Source organism: Capra hircus, chromosome 18 (genome assembly GCF_001704415.2).
Source record: "Capra hircus breed San Clemente chromosome 18, ASM170441v1, whole genome shotgun sequence".
NCBI classification, from domain to species: Eukaryota; Metazoa; Chordata; class Mammalia; order Artiodactyla; family Bovidae; genus Capra; species Capra hircus.
In genome coordinates, this window is record NC_030825.1 from 3,037,998 (window position 1) to 3,059,594 (window position 21,597).

Genomic DNA, 21,597 nt, shown 5'->3' on the forward strand with positions numbered 1-21,597 from the left:
TGAGGCACCAGGGAAGCCCACGACTTAATCTTATGGATACTGAAATGTCGGTTTCCAGCAGTCCGCAACCTTACTCGTCACGTGATGGGCCCCAATCCCTTCTTTCCCTGCCATTGCGTCAGCCAGAAGTACGTACTCCAGTTGACTGGCATGTGGCTTGACCAATAACGTCTCGGGAAGGCGAGGCGCGGCGAGGCACTTTCCCCTGCGCTCTCTGGTTGGACGGGGCGGTGCGTGCTGCAGGCTGCCGGGGCTTGAGGCCCGTGCCACTGCGTGTCTGTGGGAACAGGTAACCGAGGGTCCCGGGCAGTGGGCTCTGAGGGAGAAGTCAGGCACTGCGACCCCGGGAGAAGCAGACTGGACTGAGAGAGTTCTGCCGCGCCGAGATAGCGGCTGGGCCCGGCGTCTGGTCCCTGGGCCAGGTCCTGTGAGGCCTCTGGTACCGGGGCCCGGGCCGGAACCGAGGCTGAGGCGGCCGCTGGGCGACCCTGCCTCCGCGAAGTGGCTTTTTGTCAGACCCCTGGAACGCTGGGGTGACTTTGGCCTTGGGTGGCCTTGCTGAGGACCGAGACCCTGGAGGGATCATCGTGGTCGCCGACTCCCGATCCCAGGCGGAGGTTTTATATGCCCTGGTGTTAATCCCCTAGGGGCGGGCGGGGTTGCCTGGTAGCGTGGTCAGGACGGGTAGGATCAGGCTGTGTAGGATCAGGCTGTGTGAGCCGTTCCCTCAGTTGTCCGCGCCCGCCCCCTAGTTCTTGATGGTAGCCGAGTAACTGATTCTAGTCCAGGCCCTTCTGGAGGCACTTGCCATGCCCCGTCACATTCAGCGATTACTTTCTGTCAGTCTGTTTCCGCTGTGCTTTAAGTTCATCCGCAGATCGCTCTTAAAGGATTCCTATAGCATGAAGTACTTAGCAACCACTGTACTGGATGCTGAGAACATTCCCGTAGTGAAGAGCAAAACCTCCATTCATGATTCCCACTGGGCTGGAACTTACAGCCTCTTGGGGAGATGGACATCAAGCCCTCAAATGCATGTGGAAATTATGGCAGAAGGCTCCTGGGGCTCTGAAACTAAAACAGGGAAAATCTGATCAAGAAGGAGAGGCCTTCCTTAAATAAATCTCTTTGAAGTTGAGATACCAACAATGAGAAATTAGGAAAAAGCAAAGAGGGGAATAGGGTAATCAGCTTACTTGGTAAATGAAGAGCATATTAGAAAGGTCCAGTGGGTGGAACCTTAAACCCAGAGGCTGCAGCTCCTGCTGGGGTATGGAATCTGGTCTCCTCTGTGCTACTTCCATATCCAGTGTAACCTTCCTGTATATTTATATTGAATAAGTGATTGAGCTGTGGTGATACAGCCTTTAATAGTCCCAGCCTCCATAGGGCTTTACATCAATGTATTGGCTCCTTTTATATCATACTGCAGTTACTTCTGGGTATGACTATCTCCCCATTAAGGGTGTAGACTCTCATTCATCTTGGTTCCCAGCATATAGTATGGATTCGGTATGTTGAAAGAGTAAGCAGAGATGGAAAATCCATATGTCATTTGGAATGGAACTGTTCGTGTTTCTCTGGCACACTTAGAGGAGGAGCAACGAACATTGTACAACAGCTATGATGCTTTTGCTCCGTCGGAGTTAGCACCTTGCATTCATTGTTGCCACCATTATTAAGATGCTTGAGCCATGTTGAGGCGGGTCGAGGGGGAATGTGGTGTGACAGAGTTTCTAGAAACTGTAGCCTTGACTCCTTGGCATCAACAGAAAGTCCTCAGCTATGGAAATTTTAGTCAGTTCTTTGACTCAGAGGCCTTTTTGTTTGAATAATGGGTTGATTGAGTTGTGAATAAATCAATTGAAATTGTGATTAGACATAAAATCTAAGAGTCACAATCTCATCATGTTTGCTGTATACATCTTTCTTGTATCTTCCTCCTAAGAAGGAAGAAAATTTTGAGGTAAGGGATGTAAAGTAATAGTATCCAGTTTGTTCCAGTTTACCAGTTGCTTCCAAATACAGGAGGCATTTTGAACCACACACCCCAGGTGTAGGCAGGATAAGTACTACTGTTTTATAAGAAGGGAAACAAGTATAGGACAAAGTGACTTTAAAGGTTAGAGCTAGGTCTAAGGTTAGAGACATTTTAGATAATATTGTGAATGAGATAGTTCCTTATTTTTCCAGACAGCCAGAGCTGTATGGCAGTACAGCCCCATGCCACTTCTGTCTCACCCGCCTGTCAGAGAAGCCATGTAATATATATGAAAGAGATTGGAAACTGTAAATCTGTTTTAGTTCCTGATTTCCCTCTCTTCTGAGTCCCTTTCTCTTGCACAGATTCTGAGCTCCGCCTCCTTACTGCAGCTGCAGCATCCTCACTCCCAGCAGTCTAACAGCTGGGAGGACAGCAGTTTCCCTGTTGGCTTCTGGAACTGAGTTGAGGCAGGTGTATTCCTGCCACTTGCAGATAGTCTCTTTTACAGATAAGCCCATCTCCAGGTCTGTTGTTGCTGGCAACAGCCTCCCCAAGATGGTCAGGCCAAACCTGGAGGCTCTGGCTTTGGCGATAGTGAAACTTGGCACAGTTCTAGACATGTGGGTGAAGACAGAGCTGGAAGGGTCCTATCGAGTACAGGCCTCTTGATGGTGAAGTAAAGTAGCTCCCTTAAAGACTTGGAGCTTGGACTGGAACCCAGGTCTTCTCCTGAGCCTCCCCTATCCCCAGTGGACTTTGCTGCTAGACCATGAGGTTTTGTTCTCATTTCCTAATTCCTGACCTAGGGCTTGGCACAGTGGGTGCTCCATACATTTTTGCAGTGAATAAATGCCTGAAGAAACCACCTCCTATTCCACTTAATGTGTTGGTGTCTTGAACTTGAGGTTGGCCCTGGAAGGACGAGCATGTGCAGTTGTCTGCTAGTGCAGCACGTTTTGCTTCGATGATAATTTTACCCTTGGACATTACAGCATAGAGGTCTTAGGACCACACAGCTTACCCATGTCCTGCTTTGACTTGGCCTGAGAAGCTAGGAGTCTTGTGTAATGCTTACTTATCTCTTAGTTTCACTTCCCCTCATTTCTTTCATTTTTTCCTTTGGTTAGTTCCCTAGGGTTATTTTCAAGATGGACTCAACCCTAACAGCAGGTGAAATCCGGCAGCGTTTTATAGATTTCTTCAAGAGAAATGAACACACCTATGTTCACTCATCTGCCACCATCCCTTTGGACGATCCCACTTTGCTCTTTGCCAACGCAGGCATGAACCAGGTAAGGTTGTTTCCCCCTTCCCCTTGCCTTTTTGTCCACGTAGGAGGCAGCAAAGCAGCCCTGAAGTCCTACAGAATCCCAGTTCTGTCACTTTCTGTGTAGTCCTTATGTTGTTGAACTTCCATTTCTTTGTGTGTGAAAAGAGAAATAATAATAGTGCCTGTCTTTAGGTTGCAATGAGGAGTCAATAAAGTAATGCATTAAAAGTGTTTACCATAGGGACTTACCTACCTGATGGTCCAGTGGTTTAGATTCCACATTTCCGCTGCAAGGGGCTCCGGTGAGGCCAAAAAAAAAAAGGTTTAGCATAGTATTTGAAGTAGGTACTTGAACATTAGCTATTGTTATTTTTAATTATGATGAGAGACCCTGATACTCATGAATTAACCTTGTATGTCTCTCAAGGAAAATACAGCCTGCATCTAGTCTGTAATGTTTTGCCGTTTTTTTGTTGTTGTTTTTTTTCCTTCCTAAGGAAAAAGCTGTGTTTTATTAGAATCAGAGTCTGGGTTAATCTTGCTGAGCCCTGAAGAGACTTGTTAACTCAGGTGTTGTGGTTCTCCTTCATCTTCTTATTGTCCTTGTATTTTTCTTTATGAAATAAGTCAGTTCTTCAGAATTCTTTTAAGGCTTTGCTTTCATTCCCATTCTAGGCCATGCACTGTTTTATTGATTTTTAATTTTTTCTTGAAGCTACTGCCACCAGTGTCAATTTGGATCTACTGCTAAAGAAACTTAGTGGGGCAATTGACCTATAAAAGATATTGAAAGTTTTATTTTAGGAGACAAGAGTTTTCTTTTGAAATAGTGGGAGCATCACAAGTTGATAAAGGTGTTTCAATATGCCTGTGACATGAAAAACTGTTTAATTAGTTGGAAGTGGCTTCAGGTTAGTTGGTGCCCTCAGGGCTTTCCTTTGGAGGTTCTCTGGGTGCCCCACTTAGCTCGATGGGCCCACCAGCCATTAGGATGACCCTCTCTGGGATAAGCTGACATTTTCTTTTGTCCCAGGTTTCTTCTCTGGCTTTGAAAAGTGGCAGCAATGGAAACATTTTCCACCTTGTGTAACGTGAACTATGAAATTATAAAAGTGTTTTCCATTATGTGTGTGAATCCCAGGCATACACCTGGAATTGAGGGTGCCAATTTTAGGTGGATTCTTTCAAGGTGGTGGGTTTTCTGGAACACTGAAACAGTTCTCTTCTACTTAGGCATACCTAGGCTTTGTCTTCTCCCACATGAACTGACTGTACGTGGCAGAAGGACCACAAAGTCCAAGGTTGATAAACATTCCCTGAATAACCGTGACTAGTAGACTGCATGTAGCACCTCCTATACACCAGGCACTGTTCTGTGTCTTGCATACACTGACACATTTGATGCTCACTCCGTACCATCCCACTGAGGCACTGAAGGCTCGGGTAAAACTGCCTAAGCTCATGAGACTGGTAAATGCTGGAGCATGGATTTGAACTCACAGAGAGTCATTTGTTTAACTTATGTGCTCTGTTGTTTAGTTGCTAAGTCATCTCCAACTCTTTGAGATCCCATAGACTGTAGCCTGCCAGGCTCCTCTGTCAGTGGGGTTTACCAGGAAAGCATACTGGAGGGGGTTGCCATTTCCTTCTCCAGGGATTGAACCTGGGTCTTCTCAATGGCAGGCAGATTCTTTACCACTGAGCCACCATGGAAGCCCCTTACCTGTTCACTGCCTCTTAATCAGAAATACCTTTTTTTTTTTTTCCTTGATTGTTTGTACATTTTGAGTTAGTATGTGTTAGGCATCTGCTTGTTCTATCCAGGTGCTGGTTATACAGAGCTAAGTAAGATAGTTTTTCCTTTAAGGAGTTTGTGGGCTAGTGCGCTACTATCCAGTAGAACTTCCTGCACTGATGGTAATTCTGTAGCTAATCACACATCAGCCAGGTGTGATTATGGGGCTAGTATGACCTAGTTGTGCTGATTCTACTCCTTTAAAAGGTCTCAGACATTTTTTTTCCTTATCACCTTTACTACCAGGCCACCACATCAGGTTTGGAACAAATTCTTCTAGAAAGATGGTATGACTTGACTGTCAGAGACTTAAGAGGAAGCACTGGTTTCACTGCATCAACCTTGACCGTTATCCTAGATCTGGCAGGGCTTTCTGTCTCCCAATTGGTGTTACTGGCATTGATGGGAATCGTTAGAGAACTAGGGCCAGGGGGGCGCTGCTGCAAGACAGGCTGGCGCTGCTGCAGCCCACGGGGCCACCTGCCTCTGGTAAGTTTCGGTTTTGCAGGCTGATCGTCTCTGGAAATGGACAGTTTAATGTGTGGTCTCTTCCTGCCAGCATCCAACCACCTGATACATCTGCAGCTCTTTAAAAGTTGAAATGTTCCTTTTCTTTTTTAGTTCAAACCCATCTTTCTGAATACTATTGACCCATCTCACCCTATGGCAAAGCTGAGCAGAGCTGCCAACACTCAGAAATGCATCCGGGCTGGCGGCAAACACAATGACCTGGACGACGTAGGCAAGGATGTCTATCATCACACCTTCTTTGAGATGCTGGGCTCCTGGTCCTTTGGAGATTACTTCAAGGTAAGTTCAAAGAGGAGATCTGTTGGCATTTTGAGATTCAGAAGTGAAGGACATTTCTTAATTCTAAGACTTCCTGAAAGCAGTGCCTGTAATTTAATGATTTCAGTTTACATTTGGATTTCTTGTATAAGTTAATCCTGAATTTGACTATGGTGAAGACACTGCTTTGGCCCTCTTCTGTCCATACTAAATAGATTTTGGTTTGGTCACATGCCACATCTTTTTGGTCTTGTTGTAGGAGCTGGCATGTAAGATGGCTCTAGAACTTCTTACCCAAGAGTTTGGCATTCCAGTTGGAAGACTCTACGTTACTTACTTTGGTGGGGACGAAGCAGCTGGCTTAGAACCAGACCTGGAGTGCAAACAGATCTGGCAAAACTTGGGGTAAGAATGCAGCTTGCATGTTGAGAGTATGAGTATGAAAAGATAAAATGATTCCTCCTCTCAGTGCCAGAGTGGGGTCTTAGGACTTGGAGTGCATTGCCATTTCCTACGGAGAAGGCTATGGCACCCCACTCCAGTACTCTTGCCTGGAAAATCCCATGGACAGAGGAGCCTGGTAGGCTGCGGTCCATGGGGTTGCGAAGAGTTGGACACGACTGAGCGACTTCACTTTCACTTTTCACTTTCATGCATTGGAGAAGGAAATGGCAACCCACTCCAGTGTTCTTGCCTGGAGAATCCCAGGGACGGGGGAGCCTGGTGGGCTGCCGTCTATGGGGTCACACAGAGTTGGACACGACTGAAGTGACTTAGCAGCAGCAGCAGCCATTTCCTATTTTAGGGTGTGAGTTGGGAGGTGGAGCTGCTTGGGAGTCATTATCTTTTGCTGTACCCACTGTTTTCTTAGTAGGTTTACTTGATCATTCTGTTGTTGAAAGCCAACATGAAGAGGCATAGGGAGGTGACTTTAAATGATATGCAGCTTTTTAAAAAACACTGTCATAATTGTCCTCATTTATGAAAATGAAGGAACATTTGCAAAGAAATTTGTTTAATTCCGTGCATATTCAGCATAAACATTTTCACTTTTATGTGTTTCTTTCTCAGCTTATCGAGATATTTGCATATTTTCACTTAGTTGTGATCATAACGTGTATTTTATATTCTGTTGTAGTGACTCTTGAATCACATTGTGCTTCTTTAGCAGGATTTGATGCAGGCTTGGCATTAGTAATCGCCAAAGAGTGAGCTCTCTTTCTAGAAATGCGTAAGGACCTCCTTTTCTCAGGGATGCAAATCTGTGCAGAATCCTGTCGCTGGCTGTAACTGGGCCTTTCTTCCCGCTCTGTGCAGGCTGGATGACAGCAGAATCCTCCCCGGCAGCATGAAGGATAACTTCTGGGAGATGGGTGACACGGGCCCATGTGGTCCCTGCAGTGAGATCCACTATGACCGCGTTGGTGGTCGGGATGCGGCGCACCTCGTCAACCAGGATGACCCCAACGTGCTGGAGATCTGGAACCTTGTGTTCATCCAGTATAACAGGTCGCCTTGGGGTCCTGAACTGTTCCTGTTAAGAGCAGCAGCTTTCCTCAAGCTGAGTAGAGCAAGAGGAACTCAGAGCGCGTGGTTGTCTTCTCATCCCGTCTTTGGGGCCAGTGGGCCAGTGCTAAAGGCATAATTTGCTATAACTTGAACTGCTGTTCTAAAGTTCATTTCCTTGAAGCTTCCCTCCCTCTGTAATAGATCCCAGATTATTTCTTCCCTTTTCCTCTGCACTCCCTTCTTCCCACCAAAATAGGCAGAAGCCAGTGGCAATCACAGCCTACAGACAGCTAAGTGAGTTTTACCCAGCAGGGGGAGGTGACAGCTGGAGTCCGTGTTTCAACTTCCTCTTTCTGGATCTTGCAGGGAAACCGATGGCATTCTGAAACCTCTTCCCAAGAAAAGCATTGACACAGGGATGGGCCTGGAGCGACTGGTGTCCGTGCTGCAGAATAAGATGTCCAACTATGACACTGACCTTTTCGTCCCTTATTTTGAAGCCATCCAGAAGGTACCGGTCCTATTGCAGACTTGTGTGGAGGTTTCCAGGCTGGCTGTTAGTTCTGTCAAAAATAAAACAATTGTATGCTTTGCCATGTGAGGGCACCTGTGACCATCTGCCAGCTTTATTGTTAATAACACAGTGTTCTGAAGAAGCACAAGGCATTGTGATTTATTGGGTGCGGGGGCCTGGTTAGAGGCTCTTCACTCTTGCTCCTGTCGCCTTTCTTGGGATTGCAGGATCTGGCTAGATGCTCATGCTTTGTTCTTATCCACCCCCCGCCCCTAAGTCCTCTGGAGCCTTCTAGGGTAAGGCAGCACCAGAAGGGCCGCTTCCCAGTGAGCTGCCTCCTGGTTTTTATCTGCAGGGCACAGGTGCTCGGCCGTACACAGGGAAAGTGGGTGCGGAGGATGCTGACGGGATTGACATGGCCTACCGAGTGCTGGCTGACCACGCTCGGACCATCACTGTGGCCCTGTCTGATGGCGGCCGACCTGACAATACAGGGCGGGGGTAAGTGCCTTACACATGGCGCAGCCTTAGCACTGACACTGAGTTTTTGGCTCTGTGGAACTTAAAGCCACACTTCATTATTGCTTTATCTGTCATCTAGGTAGTTGGACAGATTCTTTTTTTCCCCTTTTTTAGGAATAGAGGGAGTTTCAGCTCACTGAGCAGAGTTCACTATATTAAATCTTTACTGCCAAGTACAAGATGATAAGGATTGTATTTAAGGTTGCCTGATAAGATATTGACAGGGGCAGGGTAGATACTAATTAACATGAGGCATCTCAATTATTGACAGGCAGGACCTGGTGGTGTGGGCATCAAGTCGGCCATCTGGTCTGTACTTCCTGCTTCCATCTCTGGTTCAGCAGAACAAGGCTGGAAGATAAACCAAGGTTACCCTTGATGTGTATTTGTGGATATGTAGTAATATCCACAAAACATGAGTTTTTTGCTGGAATTAATGTTCATGACCTTGGGGGAATGCAAAAAAAAAAGGCCTTAGGAGAGTCTCTCAAAGAGAGGCCTTTTGGTAGAATTCCAAAGGCCCTCTACAAAATGCTTGACTGGGAATGCTGTCTAGCAGGGTCTTGGGTTCTGCCTCTTACAGGTATGTGTTGAGACGGATTCTCCGCCGGGCTGTTCGATACTCTCATGAGAAACTCAACGCCAGCAGGGGTTTCTTTGCTACATTAGTAGACGTTGTTGTCCAGTCTCTGGTAGGTGTGTTTCCTGCTTACCTCTTCTGTACTAAAGTGCATACCTTAGTGGGGGTAGGGTGGGCGATGTCACACTGTTAATGAGAATTTTTAGAAGAGTCATGGTATAATCCTTGTCTTTATTGGCCTCAAATCTGTGTTTCCCATTTGCCAGGGAGATGCGTTTCCTGAGCTGAAGAAGGACCCAGATATGGTGAAGGACATAATTAATGAGGAAGAAGTGCAGTTTCTCAAGACGCTCAGCAGAGGGCGTCGTATCCTGGACAGGAAAATTCAGAGCCTGGGAGACAGCAAAACCATTCCTGGTAAGAACTGGTTTGTTCCTTTCTTCATCAGGCTGGTTCATCTTCCTGGAAGAGGCAAGCCCTTTCTCACAAACTTGACTGTAGACTCTTGTGTCTCCAAAGGCTGAGCATAGCCCGGTTAGACCGCTTTGGTGTGAAATGGGGTTTAGTAATAAGATTTTTAAAGTAATATATTATTGTGGCAAAGTATTCAAACAGTATAGAGGTAAAAAGTGAAAATCCTCTTTGACTCATTTTTCAGAAGTCACAGTTCTTTGGAATTTTGCATATTACTAACCAGTCAGGACTTTTCTCAATTTGCATACAGATGTATATAGGGATGCGTGTGCTCACGAGTAAAAATGGGAACAAATAGTATACAATGTTTTACAAGTTTATTTTTTACCTGACAGGAAAGTTAGTTCCAAAAGTTTTTACTCTTTATGGAAGTATAATGTACAGGGTGAAAGCCTGGTGTATTTCCCACAAACTGAACACACTTGTGTTCAGATTAGGAAACGGAGCTTTTCCAGGGACGCTTTGTGCTTCTCCCAGGTTGATTGCAAAAGATGTGATGGATTTTCTGATACAGAACCAAAACTGACTTGCATGGCTCTTCAATTCCTCCTGTCATTGCCAGCTTCCTCCTGGAAGGGCTTGCAGTGGAAGAGAGGGAGGCTGTTTCTATCATTTTTTAATCTTTTAAAATTTATTTATTTTTAACGGGAGGACAGTTGTTCTATAGTACCGTGTTGTTTTCTGCCATGCATCAGCTGTAAGCATACATGTGCCCCCTGAACCTCCTCCCTCGTCCCTGTCACTCTTACCTGCCTCCTTGGTGCTGTGCAGGGGATACCGCTTGGCTCCTCTATGACACCTACGGGTTCCCCGTGGATCTCACTGCACTGATTGCTGAAGAGAAGGGGCTGGTGGTGGACATGGATGGCTTTGACGAGGAGAGGAAACTGGCCCAGGTAAAGTGTTTATGGTGTGAGCAGGAAACTCGGCACCAAGCAAGGCAGGACTTGGCTGCAAAGCACGAGTTTCCTCCCATTAAAGTTTTTGAAATTTCTGCTTTTCCCAAGACCAGTGAGTCTCAAGTGGGGGCGCTTTGGCAGTAATGTCTAGAGACATTTCTTGGGTTTCTCAGCTTAGGGGGCAAGTGCTGCTGCCACGTAGTGGGTCGAGGCCAGGCATGCTGCTCAGCCTCCTTCAGTGGACAGCCTCCCAGAGCAAGAGTTCCCGGCTCCAAATGTCATGGTGCTGAGATCAGAAAAACTGTTTCAGAGCTTTACGTGGGGCATGGTTTAGCAATTTCGAGTCTTTCAGAGTTCTTTTTCTTTGGCATTAAGGTAATTTGTGCTTATTTCTCTTGCTGGCAGCTGAAATCACAGGGCAAGGGAGCTGGTGGGGAGGACCTCATTATGCTGGACATTTATGCAATTGAAGAGCTCCGGGAAAAGGGTCTGGAGGCAACGGATGATTCCCCGAAGTACAGTTACCATTCGGACTCCAGTGGGACCTACGGTATGTTCATTTGCTCATCTGGGGTGGTTTTCAAGCAATGCGTCTCAAGATTGGGAACCCAAAATATCCATGGTAGCCTCACCTGTAGCACTCTGTGGTCATGTTGGGTAATTTTATACTCAGAGAGGCCCTTCGTGATTAACTTTCTGTCTCTTTTATTTTGGAATAATTATAGATTCACAGGATGTTGTAAAAAAAATAAATTTAACTTGGATCCCTTGTACCTTATACCCAGTTTTCACTAATTATATTAATAACATCTTGTTAGGAAACAAGGAAAATGAAAATGACTGATAAAATTCATAATGGCTGTTAAATTTTGTATCAGAACAGTAGTGTTCTAAAGTTAAGACTGTTCAAATACATAGGCACTACATGTTTTTGCTTTCTTCTTCTTTTTCTTTTTTTTAAAAAAATATTTGTTTATATGTCAGTGTTGAGTCTTAGTTGCAGCACTCCGGTCTTTAGTTGCAGTCCTCCGGTCTTTAGTTGCAGTCTTTAGCTGCAGCATGTGGCTTCTTAGCTGTGGCATGGGAATCTGGCTCCTTGACCAGGGATTGAACCCGGGCCCCCTGCATTGGGAGTGCGGAGTCATAACCACTGGAGTGCCAGGAAGTCCTATGTTCCTTTTTTCACTCCAGCAGGGATTCCCAAATCTATCCAAGGAAGCCCACGAAATGAATGTATTCTTTATGAATTGACCTTGGAAAGGGAATTTATTACTACTGTTAAATTCCTGCTTATCAAGTTCAAAAGCTGCTTATCAGCTTTCTGTTCAGTAGCTCCCATTTTCCCAGAATTGTCCCAATGTTTCCTCATATCCTGGGAAATCCCTTGGTCCCAAGCAAACCGGGTCAGTTGGTCACCCCTGAGTATTGTGTACAAAAAAGATCTTCAAGACCAAGATAGTCACGATGGTGTGATCACTCACCTAGAGCCAGACATCCTGGAGTGTGAAGTCAAGTGGGCCTTAGAAAGCATCACTACGAACAAAGCTAGTGGAGGTGATGGAATTCCAGTTCAGCTATTTCAAATCCTGAAAGATGATGCTGGGAAAGTGTTACACTCAAAATGCCAGCAAATTTGGAAAACTCAGCAGTGGCCACAGGACTGGAAAAGGTCAGTTTTCATCCAGTTCCAAAGAAAGGCAATGCTAAAGAATGCTCAAACTACCACACAATTGCACTCATCTCACATGCTAGTAAAGTCATGCTCAAAATTCTCCAAGCCAGGCTTCAGCAATACGTGAACTGTGAACTTCCTGATGTTCAAGCTGGTTTTAGAAAAGGCAGAGGAACCAGAGATCAGATTGCCAACATCCGCTGGATCATGGAAAAAGCAAAAGAGTTCCAGAAAAACATCTATTTCTGCTTTATTGACTATGCCAAAGCCTTTGACTGTGTGGATCACAAGAAACTGTGGACAATTCTGAAAGAGATGGGAATACCAGACCACCTGACCTGCCTCTTGAGAAACCTGTATGCAGGTCAGGAAGCAACAGTTAGAACTGGACATGGAACAACAGACTGGTTCCAAGTAGGAAAAGGAGTACGTCAAGGCTGTATATTGTCACCCTGCTTATTTAACTTATTTGCAGAGTACATCATGAGAAACGCTGGGCTGGAAGAAACCCAAGCTGGAATCAAGATTGCCAGGAGAAATATCAATAACCTCAGATATGCAGATGACACCACCCTTATGGCAGAAAGTGAAGAGGAACGAAAAAGCCTCTTGATGAAAGTGAAAGAGGAGAGTGAAAAAGTTGGGTTAAAGCTCAACATTCAGAAAACGAAGATCATGGCATCTGGTCCCATCACTTCATGGGAAATAGATGGGGAAACAGTGTCAGACTTTATTTTTTGGGGCTCCAAAATCACTGCAGATAGTGATTGCAGCCATGAAATTAAAAGACGCTTACTCCTTGGCAGGAAAGTTATGACCAACCTAGAGAGCACATTCAAAAGCAGAGACATTACTTTGCCAACAAACGTCCGTCTAGTCAAGGCTATGGTTTTTCCAGTGGTCACGTATGGATGTGAGAGTTGGACTGTGAAGAAAGCTGAGCGCCGAAGAATTGATGCTTTTGAACTGTGGTGTTGGAGAAGACTCTTGAGAGTCCCTTGGACTATAAGAAGATCCAACCAGTCCACTCTGAAGATCAGCCCTGGGATTTCTGTGGAAGGACTGATGCTGAAGCTGAAACTCCAGTACTTTGGCCACCTCGTGCAAAGAGTTGACTCATTGAAAAAGACTCTGATGCTGGGAGGGATTGGGGGCAGGAGGAGATGGGGACGACAGAGGATGAGATGGCTGGATGGCATCACTGACTCGATGGACGTGAGTCTGAGTGAACTCTGGGAGTTGGTGATGGACAGGGAGGCCTGGCGTGCTGCGATTCATGGGGTCGCAAGGAGTCGGACACGACTGAGCGACTGAACTGAACTGAACTGAGTATTGTGCTCTCCAGTAGACCAGCATGTTAAGCCCTTTTGTGGAGCCTACTGGCTGGTTTCCAACAGAACAGTAGGCAGTGAGGACCTCCGGAGAGTTTGAGAAATAGAATCCAGCACAGTCCAGCTGAGAGTGTGAGAGGGAAATCATCTTCTGTGTTTTTCCCCTTGTACACAGTGTTTGAGAGTGCAGTGGCTACAGTGATGGCTCTGCGCCGGGACAAGATGTTCGTGGAAGAAGTGTCCATGGGCCAGGAGTGTGGAGTGGTGCTGGACAAGACCTGTTTCTACGCCGAGCAGGGAGGGCAGATCTACGACGAAGGGTACCTGGTGAAGGTCGACGACAGCAGCGAAGACGTGAGCCAGCAGTTCCTCCTCGCTAGCTGGGGGGCGGGCGGCCAACCACGGCCTGCACCCCGGCAGCCACTCTGGCGGCTGGGTGCCCCCCAGGCCTGAGGGGCAGACACCACCGCTCTTTGGGCTGTCCCACGGCCAGTGTTTCTGAAGCCATGGGCGCTGCTGCTTGCGCTGTGTGGCTTCATCACTGTCAGCTCCCCTCACAGCAGGGTCCTTGCAGCCAGGCTGCTTAGTGATCCTCAGGCCCTCCAGGCTCCCCTCAGAAATAAGGAGAGCCAGCTCTGACGGAGGAGGGTGGGGAACGGGACGGGATCCTCATCCAAGATGTGGCCCGTCGCTTGGCCACTGTAGGCTCTGTGGTTTTGGATGAGTTCCCAGACAGGTGGACTTGAGTTTCCTTACCCTGGCTTTAATTCTCTAAGATGCTCCCCAATGGAGTGTGTGTGTAAACATACACATCTATTACATATTTAAAGTGCTGTGTGTATATAATAATATAATGGGTATATGGTGGCTTGTATATATGTTAATGTACATACATATATATATCATAATGTTATGTGTATAACATGCAAAGAGCGAATTCATATATATGTTTATCTGCGTTTGCATGTATACATACCCATACGTGTGTACACACACACACACTTGGATTTATTGAGTTAGTTGTTTATTGGTCTCCTCCTTGACTCTTAGAAAACCGAGTTCACAGTGAAGAACACTCAGGTCCGAGGAGGGTATGTGCTGCACATAGGAACACTCTACGGCAGCCTGAAAGTGGGGGACCAGGTCCGGCTGTTTATTGATGAGGTGAGTTGCTTTATGCTGGTCAGCACTGGATAGGATTACTGATCCTCTCCCTCCCCCTTTTAAAAAGAAGTCAGCTTTATGGAGGGATAACTGGCATGTAGAATTATAAGATATTTAAAGTGTACGTCATGGTGATTTGATACGTCGTGAAAAGAATTCCACTTCCTCTGGCTTTAAATTGGTCCATCATTATTATCCCTTCTAAGTGAAATTATAAATCAGTAATTACAAGTAAGGTACAGGAGTAAATTTTATGAGGGCTATAACTGAAATTTAAATCTTAACGTCCCGAGTAAGACCACGGTGACTGCAGTTGAGATCCTGTAGCTTCGTTTTCATGGATTGCCTTCCTCCAGCTTTACCTCAGATACTTCAGGAGCCAAGGATCCCATATTAAGAAACAGTTTCTAATGCAGGTGCCAGAGCTCCAAAATAATAGTAGCATAAAACAAAGCGGAAATGTGCTTTTCACCTGAAAGTCCACACTGATGCAGAGACCCTCCGCACAAGTCAGAGGGCCTTGCTCTTCTTTGTTTGCTGTCCTTCCACCATTCCTGGGTGTTGCTCTTGATTTCATGTTCCAGAAAGGTTGCTGTCAGATCCATTCTCCAGACCAGGGGTTGGTGAGCTTTTCTGGTTAATTGCCTGCATGCATGAGTGCATATGCAGTTGCTCAGTCATGTCTGACTTTTTGCGACCCCATGCCCCACAGACTGTAGCCCGCTAGACCCCTCTGTCCACAGAGATTCTCCAGGCAAGAATACTGGAGTGGGGTGCCATTTCCTCCTCCAGGGGATCTTCCCAACCCAGGGATCGAACCCATGGGTTTCCTGCATCTCCTGCGTTGGCAGGTGGATTCTTTACTGCTGAGCCACCTGGGAAGTTCTTGTAAAGTGCCAGATAGTAAATATTTTTGGTTTTCTGAACCATACAGTCTCCATCACAACTGCTGTTGTGGCGCAAAAGCACTGTAGACAGTATGTAGACACACAGGTGGGCTGTGTTCCGGTAATAGAAACGGACCGCAGGATGGATCTGGCCCACAGGCCGTAACTTGCCACCTCCTGTTGTAGATGGTGGGAAGGGAGGGGCGGGGTTGTGTTCCTTCCCTTGAGGGGGAATGTTGTCCCTTGTCACTGACTGGAATTGACTCTCCTGGCCACAGTTAGCTGTGAGGGACGCTGTAGGCTTTCTTCTGCACAGCCGTATGTCCAGCTAAAGCCTTTAGGACTTGGGAAGAAGGGGAGAGTGGGTGTTGGGGACCGACCAGCGGTCCACCACCGACCTCTCCACCAGCCTGCTCTGCCCCGTGCAGCCCCGACGAAGGCCTGTCATGAGCAACCACACGGCCACTCACATCCTGAACTTCGCCCTGCGCTCTGTGCTGGGGGAGGCTGACCAGAGAGGCTCCCTAGTTGCGCCTGACCGCCTTCGCTTTGACTTCACTGCCAAGGGAGCCATGTCCACCCAGCAGATCAAGAGGGCTGAGGAGATCGCAAATGAGATGATCGAGGCAGCCAAGGTCAGTTGGATTACACATGAACTGAGTCATGAGCTTCTCTCCTTCCTGCACCATTTATGGAGCCGCTGCCACCCAAGTGCTCTCCCTCTATTGCGCAGTATTCTGTCCTGTGAACACACGTGCTTATCACAGTGCTTCTCAGCTGCACTGGGTAGGGGGCAGTGCTAGTGTTCAGTGAGGGGTCTCTGCTCAGCCTCCTCCTCAGGACAACCAGAGCCCTTCTAGTTATGTCTGGTTTATGTTAGCAGCATATCCATTTCAGATTGGGTGCATGGTTTAACAAAATAGTTGGAAATTCCTATTTTGAGTTCCTTGACTTTACATATGGGGCTTTTTTCTGGGACATGATCAGCACAGCCAGGATCAGAAACCAGAGCCCTGCCTGTAAGACCACAGTCTCCCTGCTTCCTGCTGCACCCCCAGAGAAGATCTTTTCCCAGCTGTTTTTCCTGTCCTTTTTCCTTGGCAGCCAGTCTATACTGAGGATTGTTCTCTAGCAGCAGCTAAAGCCATCCAGGGCCTGCGGGCTGTGTTTGATGAGACCTACCCTGACCCTGTGCGAGTCGTCTCCATTGGGGTCCCAGTGTCTGAGCTGCTGGATGACCCCTCCGGTCCTGCTGGCTCGCTCACTTCTGTTGAGTTCTGTGGGGGAACGTGAGTACCTCGGGGGCAGTGGTGGACCTGCCTCTTAACTAATTTGGGTTCCCTCGGAGGGTGTGGGTAATGGGCTAGACCAGCTCTCGTTTGTCTGAGGTTGAAGAAGAGTCCTCAGAAATGCAGGTGCCAAGCAGCTCTCCCAGAAGCCAGCGTCTTTGTGCTCCCATCACACCCCTCGGTGTCTGACGTTGACTTTACTGAGTGTGTGGGGAAACGCTCTTCTTAGGAGGAGATAGTGAAAATGTCACCTTAACCCTTACCTCACGACTGTTTGCTCTGGTTCCCTGGACAGATGACAAGAGAAGCCTGCGAATTCATGATTCAGCAGGGCCGTGGCGTGTCTGACCTGCTCTTAGCTTCTTTCCATCCCCAGGGCCTCATATAGTTCCCTTTGTCAGCTGAAGGCGCATCTGGGGAATTAATAACCCCATTGTCTCAGAGCCCCTATGTTAGGCCACACAGTAGACCTGACTCAGTTTGGCTGTGGGCCGTCACTTGTTTCTGCCAACTTGAAGATCTCCGTATCCCTTGAGGTCTTTTTGGAACAGTCTGGTAGCCTGGGAAATTCCTGCTTCCGAAGGAATCGTGGGGAAAAGAACATTCCTAAGGCCACAGTGGACCCATCCAGGGCCTCCTGTGAGTCTCTGACAGGTGGATGGCAGGTGGGGATTGGGGTCAGGGTCCTTTTGGATGACACAGTAAATGAGCATTTGAGGTGAGGTTCTCTGAGCAGTGCGGTTTTTGAAGGGGTTGTGGTAATATTTTAAAGGTAACCCACCGACACTCTCAGAAGGGACAGAAGATAACTGTCCTGTGAGGGAGAATTTTCTGCATCTAATGTATGAGAAAACTGAGGCTCAGAGAAGTGGCTCCTTGCTCGGTGTCAGCTCCAGCCAGGCCTCCTCTGACTGCCTTGCCCTTCCTGGCCAGAGCTGTACCCCGACTAAACATGAAGGGCCTTTTCCCCTGTTCCCCGAGGAAGCTTCCCCGGGAGCTGCCACCTCCTAGGGCTCCTGCTCCCAGCTGAGGGCTCCCAGGTGGGGGAGGACCATGAACTTTGCTTTCTGCCATGCAGACACCTGCAGAATTCAAGTCACGCAGGAGTGTTCGTGATCGTGAGTGAAGAAGCTATTGCCAAGGGCATCCGGAGGATAGTTGCTGTTACAGGGGCTGAAGCCCAGAAGGTGAGCGGATGAGGCTGGTCTATGGGCCCAGGCTGTGAATCCACAGGGCAGCTGGTCACGTGGCCGCTGTGGTCAGACTTGAAGGTCCAGCACGCCCTCCAAACATCCTCCAGTTACTCGTGACTGGGAGGAGAAAGCCACCATTACGTGAGACTTCCTAGCTATCTTTTAATCTGTTAAAATGCAGGTAAGCTCTGCTGTCATGCGTTCATGTCCAGGAGGGAGGCCGTGTTTTCCCGTGTTCCCCACACCCCTGACAGTTTGCCGCCTCTCCCTGGGGGCATGTACCTAGTTTGAGACGCCTGGAGTAGGGGGGTAATTGCTCTGGGCATGGCGACTGGAGCTCACGCCTGACACATGCTGAGGGTTGAGGAGTGGTCATTTCATGGGTGCAAAGGGCTGATGCGTGAGTTGTTGGTCACCTGTGAGCCCCAGATCCACTGGCCAGGCGTGTGAGGAGGGTGCTCCCTTCTGGGGCATGAGGCTGCAGACACCTGCTCCCTGAAGGAATAGAAAGGTCTGATGTTCTGGGGGCGTGTTGTGTCAGAGCCTGCCACAGTTTACTGGCAGAATTGTGAAGTTCAAGGTTCCCTGACCCAGAGTTTACAACTCTGGTTGTCCTCGCAGGCCCTCAGGAAAGCGGAGAGCTTGAAGAAATCTCTCTGTGTTATGGAGGCCAAAGTGAAGGCCCAGACCGCGCCGAACAAGGATGTGCAGAGAGAGATCGCGGACCTTGGGGAGGTAGGGCGGCCTCCCTCCACAGGTCGTGGTTCTCAGGGCCGTGGGCGTTGGGACTGACTGCTGATGTCTGGCAGCCTGGAGAGGGGCTGTGTGGACCCTGGAACCTGCCTGCTGACCCTGTTGCTGATGGCAGGAGAGCCCCTTCCAAGCACTAGTGGGCACTGGAGTTGAGGGCTTTGGGAGAGGTCCTGTAGGTGCCCACTTTCTACAGGTCTCCTGGTTTCAAGTCACTTTATGAGCATTTTATGATTTTGTGTCTCTGAGACCTGGGTTCAATCCCTGGGTGGGGAAGATCGTCTGGAGAAGGGCATGGCCACCCACTCCAGTATTCTTGCCTGGAGAATCCTGTGGACAGAGGAGCCTGGTGGGCTACAGTCCATGGGGTTGCAAAGGGTCAGACATGACTGAGCAACTAACACTTTCACTTTCTCCTTCTGGACACTGGTTGGGGGACTTTGGTGTTCAAAGCCAGAAGGGTGGGATGGGCTGGGCTCACATCCTAGCTCCTGATTGTCCAGATCCCAGTGGTATTTCTGTTCTGGTTCCAGGCCCTGGCCACTGCCATCATCCCTCAGTGGCAGAAGGATGAATTCCGAGAGAATCTCAAGTCCCTGAAGAAGGTCATGGATGACCTAGACCGGGCTAGCAAAGCCGATGTGCAGAAGCGGGTGGGTCTCGGCAGTGCGGGTGGGAGGAGGATTCACCCAGCAGAGGCTGTGCAGGCTGCGGTCTGGGGGTCTGGGCCTCTGACCTGAGGCCTCTCTCTGGACTTCCTTCCGTGCAGGTGTTGGAGAAGACGAAGCAGCTCATCGACAGCAGCCCCAACCAGCCCCTGGTCATCCTGGAGGTGGAGAGCGGCGCCTCGGCCAAGGCACGCTGGGCAGGGCCCCGCGCTTCCCTTTGCCCTCTGCTGCTCTCCTCCCCGTGGGCTCCCCTCAGCCCTCTGGGGGCTGGTGTGTGCCCTGTGGCTCTGAGCCAAGGAGCTGCTTGAGGGCCCACCCTCCAGGACTGAGCTGGACTGAGCCACGGCAGGAGCCGGTGCTGGGAGAGCTAGGCTCCTGGAGGTGGATGGCCAGCCTGAGCCCGGGTGGGCAAGGCCCTGTGCTGGGCCCTCATCCAGGCTCCAGGACCAGCACCTGCTCTTAGAAGGGGGAGGGGTGGGGCATCCCGAGAACTGAGTCCTGCAAACACGCTGCATGTGAGAGCGTGGCCCCCTTTCCCAGCACCACGGCCTGATGCCAGCTTCTCCCCACAGGCTCTGAACGAGGCCTTGAAGCTCTTTAAGATGCACTCCCCCCAGACGTCCGCCATGCTCTTCACAGTGGATAACGAGGCCGGCAGGATCACGTGCTTGTGTCAAGTCCCCCAGGTCAGAGCACCCTGCAGTCTTGCTCAGGCAGCCCTGTGCTTGTGGGAGGTGATGTCCATAGCTCTTCTCAGGGAGCCTGATTTTTCTTCGTTGTTTGCCAAGACGTGTGTGTGTATGCGTGTGCGTGCGTGTGTGCGTGTGCGCGTGCCTGCAGCCTGCTGGAGATGCCGTTCTGTTGCCCACCTGCACCTCCCTAGTGCCCTCAGCCTCAGGCCCCCCCCCCGGTGCATACGTTTTACGTGTGTGTGTGTGTCTCTGTGTGTGTGTGCGTGTGTGTGTGCGTGTGCGTGCGCGTGCGTGCGTGCCTGCAGCCTGCTGGAGATGCCGTTCTGTTGCCCACCTGCACCTCCCTAGTGCCCTCAGCCTCAGGCCCCCCCCCCGGTGCATACGTTTTACGTGTGTGTGTGTGTCTCTGTGTGTGTGTGCGTGTGTGTGTGCGTGTGCGTGCGCGTGCGTGCGTGCCTGCAGCCTGCTGGAGGTGCCGTTCTGTTGCCCACCTGCACCTCCCTAGTGCCCTCAGCCTCAGGCCCTCCCCCCGGTGCATACGTTTTACGTGTGTGTGTGTGTCTCTGTGTGTGTGTGCGTGTGTGTGTGCGTGTGCGTGCGCGTGCGTGCGTGCCTGCAGCCTGCTGGAGATGCCGTTCTGTTGCCCACCTGCACCTCCCTAGTGCCCTCAGCCTCAGGCCCCCCCCCCGGTGCATACGTTTTACGTGTGTGTGTGTGTCTCTGTGTGTGTGTGCGTGTGTGTGTGCGTGTGCGTGCGCGTGCGTGCGTGCCTGCAGCCTGCTGGAGGTGCCGTTCTGTTGCCCACCTGCACCTCCCTAGTGCCCTCAGCCTCAGGCCCCCCCCCCGGTGCATACGTTTAACCCTGCTGGCTTTGCTGCTCCGTATGCATTGCCCTGGCTGTGGTACCAGCTGTATGATCTCAGCCCTGGTGGCATCCTCGGGGCAGGATTGGGTGTCTGGCTCCAGCCCTCTCCTTGTCTGCCTTAATCCCGTTCTCCGTCCTGACTCCCGCTCCACCTTCCTGTCTTCTAGAATGCAGCCAACCGGGGCCTGAAGGCCAGCGAGTGGGTGCAGCAGGTGTCAGGCCTGATGGATGGCAAAGGCGGTGGAAAAGACGTGTCTGCTCAGGCCACGGGCAAGAACGTGGGCTGCCTGCAGGAGGCGCTGCAGCTGGCCACCTCCTTTGCCCAGCTGCGCCTGGGAGACGTTAAGAACTGAGAGGGAAGGGCAGGTCCGCCAGGAGGCATCTCCCCCCGCTCCCCCACCCAGGCACACCCATCCAGCCAGGAGCTCTCCTTCCACCACAAGGACGTTTGAATCTTGAGACCTTTAAACAGTCCCGTCTGTCCTAACCCAGCAGTAACCGGAACTTCACCTGAGAGCCAGCCTGTGACTCAATGCCCATGTTACATTTCTGCCCTGAGCACATCAGTGCCATCCCCCTAGAACTACTATCCCAGGATTGCTTTTTCATCATCACACTTGTGTCTGTAGAGAGTTCTTTGCAGACTCAGTGCTATGGGCCTCAAGGGAAGAATCATTTTTTGCTGCAGAGAATAAAAAGGCCATGTGCAATACTTGATAGGATACTGCCACGTGATTTTTTTACTACTCC

The 21,597-nt window shown here is 49.3% G+C and overlaps 1 protein-coding gene across 1 annotated transcript; it reads left to right on the forward strand.

Moving 5' to 3' along the window:
- AARS (alanyl-tRNA synthetase) lies at nt 195–21,564 on the forward strand. The gene is made up of 21 exons (XM_005691789.3): nt 195–289; nt 3,112–3,276; nt 5,671–5,859; nt 6,098–6,243; nt 7,156–7,347; nt 7,714–7,858; nt 8,217–8,362; nt 8,967–9,075; nt 9,230–9,380; nt 10,209–10,333; nt 10,742–10,886; nt 13,515–13,693; nt 14,390–14,503; nt 15,819–16,025; nt 16,495–16,679; nt 17,758–17,866; nt 18,494–18,607; nt 19,156–19,275; nt 19,392–19,478; nt 19,863–19,976; nt 21,015–21,564. Exons 2-21 carry the CDS (start codon nt 3,133–3,135, stop codon nt 21,198–21,200), a joined length of 2,907 nt encoding a protein of 968 aa, XP_005691846.1. The 5' UTR covers nt 195–289; nt 3,112–3,132; the 3' UTR covers nt 21,201–21,564.

Bases quoted from the DNA above. Each gene is read 5' to 3' on its own strand.
- AARS (XM_005691789.3), top strand. From the start codon at position 3,133: ATGGACTCAACCCTAACAGCAGGTGAAATCCGGCAGCGTTTTATAGAT. The intron at 3,277-5,670 runs GTAAGGTTGTTT...TTTCTTTTTTAG, and splicing joins CCAACGCAGGCATGAACCAG to TTCAAACCCATCTTTCTGAA. The intron at 19,479-19,862 runs GCACGCTGGGCA...TTCTCCCCACAG, and splicing joins AGAGCGGCGCCTCGGCCAAG to GCTCTGAACGAGGCCTTGAA.